We start from the raw sequence: 11,352 nt of genomic DNA on the forward strand, positions 1-11,352 counted from the left end.
AACACCAGTCCCCAAGATCTGAGCCTTCTTCCCTTGTGGGTCCCCCAGACTGGTGCCCCCCCTGAACCCAGTCAGTCCATGACAGTAACAGCAGCAGCAACAACAACAGTAAAATCAGTAGGATAGCAATATGCACTGTGGTCCTCTGGCAGGAAGACTCCCTAGCAGCATGATTGACTAATAACCTCTGGTATTATGGAAAAATATTATCCTCCCAAAACCCCAGAATAAGCAGTAGCGCTGGGGTTCCCCTAAGTGGTTCATGAGTGAAGATGGGTCCCCCAGGAGACTTTCCTGGTACCTGCAACCCATCGTTCCCCCTCTTGCAGTTAGGCTTCGGGGGGGGGGGGGAATCTCCCATTAAATTTTAAGTTTTCTTCAGAACGTGCAGGGGGCAGGGATGAAGTTCTGTTGAATGTTTGGAGATCATGCGGTGGTGGGGATGACAGAGTTTGGTGTAAAAACCACTCTGACACAAAAATACCCATCTTTCATGCTTGAGTACAGTAACTCCAGGGCCTTAGCCAAGCATCGGTGGGGTAGGGGCCACATGTAGAGCAAGTCCCACACTGACGTCAAAAACACACACAGAAGCAGCAGGACTTCTTCAGTAATAGTTTACTGAACTTTCAAAGCCTACAGCTCTCACTGGGTCCTCGTGGGGAATCCCTGGGTGGGTGTTCCATGACCGCCCCCGCCAGGGCGCCTAAGGGGCCAGGGAAAGCCCCCTTCGCAGTAGGATTGCAGGGATCCAGGCCCTGCCCGTGGGGCCCACGAAAGGCGCTTTGGGGTCTCTGGATCCTTCTCTCCCCTCCCTCGCGACCCCTTTACCTCTTTCTCCTCGCTCCCGATTCTCCTTTCCTTTCCTGCAACATCCACGGGGGGGGGGGTCCCCTGCCTCCTCCCTCCCCTTTCCGAAAGCGCGCGCCCCTAGAGCTACGGCGGAAATCAGCAATCCGGCGCAGAAGCTCCACTTCCGGGAGAAACAGGCAGTTTGGGAGGAGGGCTCATCCCCCCCATTCCCGGAACAGATGGCGGATGGCGAGGAGGAGGAGCAACATATTGGGGAGGGGATTTGGGGTTGTGGAGGCGGGGTGAGAGGAGGATGTGCCGGGAGGGGAGGAATTGGGGGAGGGGGAGGAAGGTTTCCCTCCTCCCCTCTTCCTCGTGTACATCAGGAGAGCGGGGGAGGGGCTGATCCTGGCCATCCAATTGCAAAGTGGGGTTCCCCCCCAATGTTTACATTGCTAAATCCTTTCCTCGCCCACTCCACGCCACGAGCCGTGCGTCTGTGCTTTAGGTGTTGGTGCTCTTCAAACCAGGAAGGGGGGACACCCCAAGTCCCCACCACAGCCTCGGACTAAGGCCAGGACAAGGACAGTTGACACAGCCACCTTCCATGCACAACAGCAAAGAGGCTCAGAAAAGCAGCCTATACAATTGTAGCAAGAAGCGGATACCATGAATCGGTCTGTTTCCTCCGACTATCCAATACTGTATAGAAAACAGTAGAAACGTCAAATAATCGCCAAGTCAACGGTTTGACGGATTTCCTGGGTTCCAAGGCCTAATGACTCCTCTGGAATTGGGGGATCCAATTCATAGGCCATAATCCCTTAGGAGGCAGGAGGCGATCAAGGGCAGCACATGCCCCAGGCAGAAATCCAACGGGACGGTGGATTGAATTCTAATGCGTTTAAAGAGTTTAAAGCAAAACAGCTAGTAAGCCTGATCTTTATTGATGTGTTGCAACAGGGTCCTCACTCACCACACGCAGGAGGGAGGTGGAACCCAGAGCAATGGCACACAAGGCCTTATATAGACATTTTAAATTCCCTGCCCTGGAGCTCAAGACCACCCCTCCATACATCATACCTACATCACAGAAAGGGCGGTCTACAACAGAAATCTGAGTGGTTTGTTTACCTCCTGTCTGCCAGGTTACCTGTTTAATGGTCACTTGATTGGATTGCCTGGGGAGCCTGGCCAGTCTTTTGTAATGATGAATATTTAGGTCCTGTGCCTCACAGCCTTACACCCTATTCATATCTTAAATGTGCCCTTAAGGCAGGATTTGTGAAGGAAAAGACAATGGGGAGGCTCCTCCCATCTCTTCCTCTCTTTTAAATTGGAACCAGTGAAGGCAGTGAATTCCCTGTGTGCCTTTCTGGAGGTGGTTGGAGGATGGATGGCAGCTAAGAGATTGAGGTTGAATCCAGACGAGGGAGGCAGGTGTGGGGGAGGCAGGTGTGGGGGACTCCCGGTTCCTGATGGCGTAACAGTGCCCCTAAAGGACCAGGTCATCACCTTTGAGTATTGGGGTCAGTGCCCCTATTCCTCCAGCAGCAGCGATTGTGGGGCTTCCTCGCCCGCTTCCATTCAGCTCCGCCATTCCCAAAGGGCAATTCTTCTTTAGCCATTGTGGGAGCAGACGGGCTGGAAGCTGGAGCGGCTTCCCTTTGAGTAGGCTTTGCTTCCCTTTCTGCTGACCTCAGTCTCTTGGATTGTGGCCAGCTTTCCTCTTCCATTTCCCTGAATGCTGAGCAGTGTTGGATATGCGGGGAAGCAAAATTCACCCCATAACTTTTCCGCAGGGTTCCCTCCACAGCACAGAAGGATGGGGGGAGGGAGGAACACGTACTAATAAACGAACACTCCTGTGAATGGAGAGAAGCAGAAAGTGGAGTCCCCTATAGATCGGTATTGGGACCTGTGGCTTTTCAACTTGTTCATAAATGATCTAGAGTTAGGTGGGAGCAGGGAGGGGGCAAAGTTTGCTGGTGGCAGTAAATAGTCCAGGGTTCTTCAAACAAAGAGAGATTGCAAGGAGCACCTAAAAGAGCTCTCCAAACGGGGTGATTGGGCAGAAAATACAGTTCATTGTCAACAAGATTAAAGTGAGGCATGTTGGGGGGCAGGGAAACACCCTCTTAATATCATGTAGAGGCTCATGGGGTCTGAAGCGGGTTTCTCTGTGTGCTCTAGGAGACCAGGGGAGAGGGGAGATGGTAGCAGCAGGAGGGGGAGTATCTCTGGATGCTTCAGCTGATGGCCTCCTCTGATGGTCTCCTGGCCCCCTCCTCTCCTCCCTCTGAGACTGAACTGCTCTCTGCCCCAGCCTCTTCCTGCTCACCAAACCCTGTTTCCTCCTCAGCTTGCAACACCTCCCCTCCCATTCTGCTCAATTTTCTCCCTCTTTCTGCTCATTGCCATCCCACTACCAGTCCCCAGGCTCTGAGCCTTCTTCCCATGGGGGTCCCCCAGCTGGTGCCTCCCCCTCCCCACACCCAGCCAGTCCATGACAGCAAAAGCAACCATAGCAGTAAAATCGGTATGATAGTAATATGCACTCTGGTCCTCTGGTAGCAAAACTCCCTAGTAGCATGACTGATTGCGTGGCGAGTTCCCGCCCCCCACCAGGTTAAATAAAGACACAAGACAAAATAGTTTAAGGTTAAATGGGCGAGTTAGGCCACAACTTTATTGAATTCAGGAATGAGAGGCATTGGCTTAGGCACTGGTCCTAACGACTATCCGGCTCCAGCCCATTTGCTGGAGACACGGGGAAGGGTTAACCTTATATCGGGGGAGTCTCCCGCCGAGGCACGTCAACTAGAAGCTCCCCCGGGTCACCGCTCTGGGGCGTGCCTTTGGCCCACACCTCCATAGGCTTCGGACAGGGCCACGCCCCCCGGAGTCGTTTAACGGACCACCCTTCGCTCGCTGGGGGGAGGTGATGGCGTTCCTCCCCCCCACATCCTCTTAACCCCTTCTTGCCAATGCCTACTGCCACACGAGCAATCGCTCGCCGCCAATACTCTCATGCCTGAAACCAATCCCTTATCCCCTTAGCTATATCCCCCAGCCAAATATCATTTCCAGCATCAGAAAGATGCACACCATCAAACCGGTAGAGGGCCTCACAGTTGAAACGAATGCCCGGGTGTCCAATGACCTTCCCCCGCAGGGCTGCCACTCTACGCGCCACCGCCCGATCCAAGGCTTTCCTCGCCCTATTCATGGCTATCGGGCACCTGCAGTCTCTCCGGACCCGCCTCTCCATCAAAGAGGCCCAAATGATTGTGAGGTTTGGGTAAGAGGCCTTAAGCTACTCAAAGTCACTAAATATGTTCCACTGCAAATCAACCGCCTTTCTATAAGCTAGGTCATTTTCTCCCAATTGTATAAGTAAAGCATCAGGGGGGCCCTCCGCTGCGACTCTGGTCTTAATTGCGGGCAACATCTCAGCCCAGTGCATTCCCCTCCGCGAGACCCAGGATATAGTGATGCCAGAAGGTAAGCCAAGTCGCGGCCCGAGACCGGAATTGATGGCGCGGACCCTGGCCCAATGTACGATGCTGTGCCCGATTATCCAGACGCGCACCCCCATATTTCCTGCAAGAAATTGAGAGAACAGGCATGGTCAGTAAATCCCTAGCTGGGTTATCATAATTTTTTTCTCACGTAGCGTTTACATGCATCTGATTTCCACCGGCCTAGATCCTTAATCCTCTCAGCAGTAAGGCCCAGGTGCATTGCCGTGGTGGCCGTGACGCGTCAGGGGTAAGCCATCTGCATGGATCAAAAAAGGCCCAGCCAGGTTAGGCCTTAGATATAAAAAGCGCCTGGTGTCCTTAACTGGACACGGGCCTGGTTCCCCGGTTGCCAAGAGCCGGACCAGAGCCCCCCTCCCGAACTGGTCTGTCTTGGAACTATGTATCCGAAGGACCAAATCTTCCTGTGAAAGTGTAACGTCGCTTAGTAGTAAGCCCCAGGAGGTGCCGCGCTGACCCTCTTCGTAAATCACCTCCCCCACACGCATTGCTCCGAAAAAGGCGATGGAGTACGCAGCTGAAAATAAGCGCGCCTCATACTTCGACCAACAGACCGTTCTCAACATTTTATGGATTTGGAAAAGTATGTCAAAAGATATTGGCCTCCTCATATCGTGGGTTGGGGGCTGCAGTCTACCCCAGCCTTCTAGGGTCTTTCGTATGACGAAATCAGCGCATGGATCTGAGGAAAATAACGCCTTGCAAAAGAGAGAGATTGCCGCAGCCTGTAGGTTGAGGGTTTTTGGGGCACGGCCCAGGCGTTTCAAGTGTACTAAATAGGATAAGACCTCAGACCTGACAGGAGGGGCGTTGCTACTGGTGGCGCTGGATTTATTGCGGAACTTTAAGAAATCCGACCAAGCCTTCTTATAAGATCTCAATGTGGAAGGCGCCAATGAGGCTAATACTCCCTGAATCACTTCTGGTTCCCAAGACTCTGGTCCCCAAGTCTCCACAGATGTTCCGGGAAGGGCTGAGGTAGCAACTGAGCGTCCGGTGCTAACGAGCGGAAGCGGTCCATCTGAAAATGAGATAGGGCATCCGCGATATCATTGTTAACACCAGGCACAAATTTGGCGGAGAAGTGGATATTAAGTTCTAAACACCGGAGAACGAAGGAACGCAAAAGGGCACCTACTCTTGAGGAACGTGCGGCCTGCCCGGAAAGGACTGCTACTGCTGCCTGGTTGTCGGTGTGGAAGCAAACCCTATGGTTACTAAAGGCCTCTGACCATAAGTGCACTGCCACTACAATTGGGAAGAATTCTAGGAAGGTTAAATCTCTGGTAATGGGCCCTCCCTTCCAGGCTGCGGGCCAACGCTGGGCACACCATTGCCCTTTAAAGTAAACGCCAAACCTAAGGGAGCCTGAAGCGTCCGAGTGCACCTGAAAGTCCACCTGCAGCGACAAGTTCTCTTGCCATAGGGAAATACCATTGTAGTTCTCGAGGAACTTCAACCAAACTTCCAGGTCAGATTTTACCTCCTTAGATAGCCGAACCCTATGATGAGGGGAACGCAGGCCTGCTGACAGCTTCGCGAGGCGGCCACAGAATGGACGGCCAGGGGAGACCACGCGGCAAGCAAAATTTAGATGACCTAGCAGTGACTGTATCTGCCTAAGTGTAACTTTTTTTAGGGGGAGGAGCTGCCGAATGAGGTCGCCAAGCGCGATCAGTTTCTCTCTGGGAAGTTTTGAGGTCTGCGCTAATGTGTCCAACTCAATACCTAAATAAACCATGGTTGTAGCTGGGCCCTCCGTTTTGTCGGCAGCTAGGGGAACTCCTAACTCCCCAGCTAACGATATGAAGGCTTTGAGAAGCTCTGCACACCTAAGCCTGCTATCAGCTACGAGGATAAAGTCGTCCAAGTAGTGCAACACACCCTCAGAGCCGGTTCTAAAGCGAAGCGCCCAGTCCAGGAAGGTACTGAATGCCTCAAAGGCTGCGCAGGCCACTGAGCAACCCATGGGCATCGCTTTGTCCACAAAATAAGCCCCTTCGAATTTGAAACCGAGCCACCGGAAATCCTCCGGATGAACTGGCAGGAGTCTAAAGGCCGACTCAATGTCACATTTTGCCAGCAACGCGCCCTTACCAAATTTGCGAATAATTTTGACCGCTTGGTCAAAAGTGGCGTATCTCACAGTACAAAGTTCCTGAGGTATCGCATCATTGACGGACCCTCCCTTTGGATAGGAAAGGTTGTGAATCATGTGAAACTCACCAGGTGCTTTCTTGGGGACTATGCCTAAAGGGGATACATGAAGGCCTTTGATTGGGGGAACTAGAAAGGGGCTGGCTACCCTCCCCGCTTTGATTTCTTTGTTGATTTTCTTACGGGCAATCTCGGGCATCTCCCTGACTGATTTTTGATTTGGAGGATTGCCTGAATTGGGTGGGAAAGCTACTGGGATTCTGAAACCAGAACTAAAACCTTCCCATAAGTACACAGCCACTGTCCTGTTGGGGTAGAGATCTAAAAGGTCTTTTAACGGGGTCAAGTTGACGGGGGAATAGGCCAGGGCCAGATTGAGATTACTGCCTGTTCCCTTGAGGCCCAAAAGGGGCTCCGTGACCACCTCTGGGTCCCTGGTTGTAAGAACCTCTTCCACCCCGAAAGGGCTGCCTCCCTTTAAGGCAGGCAGTGGCTGGGTGGTTACCCAGGCATTTTTCACATTCATGGCTGTACTTACAGACAGGCCTCACACAAACCCCTTTATTAAATTCCCAGCATAGACGCTTCTGTCTCACAGCGGTCTTCCAAGATTTTGATGAGTCCTGGTGTTTCTTGTCAACGTAGGGGCCCACATGCTCTGACCAATAATTCTGGTCCCTGAGGTCCCAGCGCGTGGAGGATAACAATGAAGCATTTCTACGAAAATCCTCATCATAATTCAAAGCAGCGGTATCACCGGCTAATTCCCGTGCCCTCCTAACGTGTGCTAAGTAGGCAATCAAATGCATCGCCCGTTTTGGGTAAGCGGCGCTGACCACACCCATGAATACCTGGAACCCATCAAGCCAATTGTCAAAGGTACGCTCGGCTCTTGGAGTTCTGTACCTGCGCTTCCCGTAACTGCGCCTCTTTTCGCCTTTACCTGTCAGCTTAGCCGGGGGCAACAATCTGAATATGTCAATAAAGTCCCCATTGAGGATTTTGTCCCTCTTCCTTTGAGACAAATGGTTACCTACAATGAAATCTGTTGACAGGTGAGTGGAGGTTTTAACATCGGGTACCAGAGCGCCATCCTTCCATTCAAGGGTCCCATTGAAGGTCCTACGGTAGGAATTGGCCCTCCTTTCATGCGCCCATGAAGGAAGACCCACGCAATCCTCCCCATGTCCCCAATACTCCTCCCTAGGAGCATCGCTATCAGAATCGGATGAGGAAGAAGTACCTGAATCATCCTCAGATTCCGACCGCCTACTCTTCTTACTCTTCTTCGACGTGTGTTTCCTTTTTTCTTTCCTCTTCCTGGAAGGGACCTCTGGGGTGGCTTGTTCCGGTACGCAGTTTGCCTGTACTGTCTGTTGACCCTGCGCTGCCTCGTCCGAAGTGGATTCTGAAGCGGCCTCGGCTGGTGCCGCCTGCAGAGGTGGGATCTGAAAGAGACTAGGGACACCTGGGTCCTTTTGCGGGTTAGCAGCCATGGAACTTTGAGCACTAGCCTTGCCCTTCCTGCCACCCCTCTCGCCCCCTTTTGACTTGCCTGAGGACGCCGACTGAGTGCGGGTATTTTTCTTAAGCCGGGCTGCTTCTTCTTTGGCTGCCGTCAGCACAGCCACAGTGGGTGCGGAGGTACTGGGCAGTACTACCTCCTTAGGTTGAGTGTCTGGGATGTAATCCTGGGAGAACGCCATTGGTGCATTCGGCCCCGTCACGGTTGTAACTGGCACCGCTATTACTGGTGCAACTGCCGTTGGCGCTGCTGTCACTGTTGCGACTGTCATTGGCGCTGCTGCCCCTGGCACAGGTGTTACTTGGCCTGCAGGCCTGCTTTGTTTATAAAATTCCTGAAAAGCTGCGAAAAACTGAGCCAAAGCCTGTGGGTTACTAGGTATTATAAATGGTTGCGACTCCTCCTGGTTCCCTTGGGTCCCCCCAGATACAGTGGCATTTACCTGGTTACCTTGAGCCGACATAGTTGCAATCAACGCTCTGGGTTACCCAATCGGAGGCAAGCAGCTTAGTTTTTATGCGTGAGCAGCAAGCAGTGGAACTGTAGGTCAGTATTGACTGCACTGGAAAGGCTTAATGCAAGTTAAATCGTAAACCCCGCCGGTTGTGTTTAGCTACAAGCAATGTGACAGTAGCTCAGTATTGTCTGCACCAGTATGAACACTAGCCTGCTTTAGACTTAATGAATTCAAATCAGTAAAATTTAATTATATATAGTTACTTATTCGGTTTTTCAGAGTTATTTATTTATTTATTTGTATTTTTTTTTATTGATCAATTTACCTCAATTTAAACCTTAAACTTGATTAACTTAACTATACTTGATTATCGCTTTAATGGAGTACCCAAGGGATAATAATAGGAAATGAGTGAGCTATCCCAAGAGGATTTACCTAAATCTATACACTATAAATTACAGCCTGGACTTACAGCGGTGCGGCTGGGTTGCCTTTTGCAGTGCCTATGCAATTAATTCAAATGCCAATTAAATCTCTTGCAAAATTAGATCAGCTTTAGATTGCCTTTAAATTAGCTCTGAGTTAAATTAGAATACTATTTAAATGAGTAGAGGTTCACTATTAATTTATTGCCAAATAAAGCACTTTAATTACTATGTTTTATCCAAGGCAAGCACCTTAAATTAGATCTGTTGATTAGATATATTTCCTAATTATATATGACCTTGGAGCACAAAGCACCTTGATTACAACACTCTAATGCCTGTGAACAAGCTGCTAAATAAAAGGGGGTTTACTATTGCCTGCTGTAAAGTAATTGCCGTCAGTATAAAGCCTTGGAAACACTTATAAATCAACCACTTATAAACTCTCATGGTTAATATAAAATATTAAAGGTAAAATTATACCGATAACATAAACTATTAAAGATAAATATACTGCTATGTATCTATGAAGCAACCACCCCTAGCTGCGTGCGATAAGGCTTACCAGGGAGGCTTGGCGGAAAATTTCCCACGTGAGCTGCCTATAGCAAGATGGCGGCCGACACAGTAGGCCACGTGGGTGTGCAAAATGGCAGCCGGATGGGCCAGACACCCCCGGCAAAGCAGCTCGGTTGTAACAAAAGAAAAAAGAAAGAAGGGAGACAACGGTCACCAGCGGTGCTCCTCCCGCTGTGAGCCAATACCAGGGAGCGATAACTATACACCAACAGCGTCCACTATACTTTAAAAGGTGTTAAGGCAAAGGCAGTTCCCACATGCTGTCGCCTATAATAAGATGGCAGTCGCCTCAAGCCACGTGGGCAAAGACGCTGGCGTCACTTAGCAACAATACGGCTTCCTCTACCGGCAGCAGCTAATGCACGGTTGGGAAAACAACAGTAAGGGAAACAATAGGCAGAAGGGAAACAGGGAGAGGAACGCTAAGGAACCCCCTCAGCCCCCAAATGCAAGCGCTGCCGACGCTGACGTGAAATGAAGAAGCGCTCCCTCCTTTGCTAAATAAATCCCCAAACAGTAGCTGTGCCTGCCCTTCAATACGCACTCAGCCGCTGCGGTAAAGGCGCCCTTACCCCCAGCAAGATACAACCAAGCAAAATAGATTGAACAACCCGAGCAAAGCCGCGCTATAGCCCAGCCCCCCCCCCCCAGCGACGGACGCATGCTATCAAGTAAAGCAGCAGAAAACAAACCAGTGCCCTGAATGCTAGCGCTTAGGCGAATCGGGGGGCACTGAAGAGAAGCCTGCTGGAAAGCCCCGCAAGGGAAGCAACTGGGACAGCAGGGAAACCACCACCACAACAGGCAAAGGACCCCACTCCTAAGACCAGCAGCTAAGCCCCCCGCAAAATTCCACCGCAATTAAAGCAGACACAACCTGATCCGGTCGGTGAAAACCCTTTTCCGGGAATCGCAGCAGAGCCGGAGAGATGGAGGAAAATTGCAGGAGGGAGGCTGCTCAGGAAGTAATGAGATAGGTTTTAGGCTATGTTATGCCTTTAATAGGTTATGTTATATTCTGGATTATGTTATGTTTTTATAGACTATGTCTGAATAGGATGAGAGTGTTGGAGATATGTGCAAATGTGTATGTGAACCCGGTCTTTGGGTGGGTGTTTGATTTTCGTTGTTGTGTATACTGTGTATATACGGACAATGACAATAAATTTATCTATCTATCTATCTAATCAGCTGGCCGGCGGCTGCCGGGGCCCCCCAGCTACGAGGTGACCGAAGTGGAGAGTGTAATCCACCAGCGGGTCGGGATTCCCTGCAGCGGGAGCGGAGCGATCGGGAGAAACAGCAGCCAATGTCCTTCCTGCAAAAGAAACCTGGAAAAACCGAGTAAGTGAACCAAGCACAGAAACCTGCAACAAAATATACAAACCTCCAAGAAGACCTTCAAAAAACGTGAGGGCGAGCTGGCGAAAAGAGGGCGAGCCCCCTCTGCGCCGGCCCTAAATAGGGCAAGCCACGCCCCCCAGCAAGCCAGTTGATTGGCTGGCTGGGGGGCAGGCCCGGCCGGGATTCCCTTGCTCTCGCGGGGGCTGGGATCAGCCCCCGCTCATGTGGGGTGGGCGTGAAGCCCGCAACCCCACCTCCTGGGGCAGGCCGGAAGTGGCTATAATAACTTCTGGGACTATGGAAAAGTACTATCTTCTCCAAACCCCAGAATAAGCTGGAGCTCTGGGGTTGCCCATGGGGTTCATGATTGAAGATGGGCCCCCCAGGAGACTTCCCTGGTTCCTGCAGCCCCACCTTCCCCATCCTACAAATAAGCTTGGGGGGAAATCTCCCCTTCAATTTCAGTATTTCAAGTATTTTTCTGAATGTGCAGGGGGCAGGGATGAAGTTCTGTTGAATAAGTAGTGTTTT

At 51.1% G+C, this 11,352-nt stretch overlaps 1 protein-coding gene and 1 pseudogene across 1 annotated transcript; both read right to left on the reverse strand.

Annotated features, from left to right (window-relative positions):
* Positions 1 to 1,717: 1,717 nt before the first annotated feature.
* LOC144329096 (uncharacterized) lies at positions 1,718 to 5,383 on the reverse strand (annotated as a pseudogene).
* Positions 5,378 to 11,341, reverse strand: LOC144329031 (uncharacterized). Its single transcript, XM_077935459.1, has one exon. The coding sequence runs from the start codon at positions 8,477 to 8,479 to the stop codon at positions 6,872 to 6,874; it is 1,608 nt and encodes a 535-aa protein (XP_077791585.1). The 5' UTR covers positions 8,480 to 11,341; the 3' UTR covers positions 5,378 to 6,871.
* Positions 11,342 to 11,352: the final 11 nt, after the last annotated feature.

This window comes from Podarcis muralis, chromosome 10 (genome assembly GCF_964188315.1).
Source record: "Podarcis muralis chromosome 10, rPodMur119.hap1.1, whole genome shotgun sequence".
Taxonomy (NCBI): Eukaryota; Metazoa; Chordata; class Lepidosauria; order Squamata; family Lacertidae; genus Podarcis; species Podarcis muralis.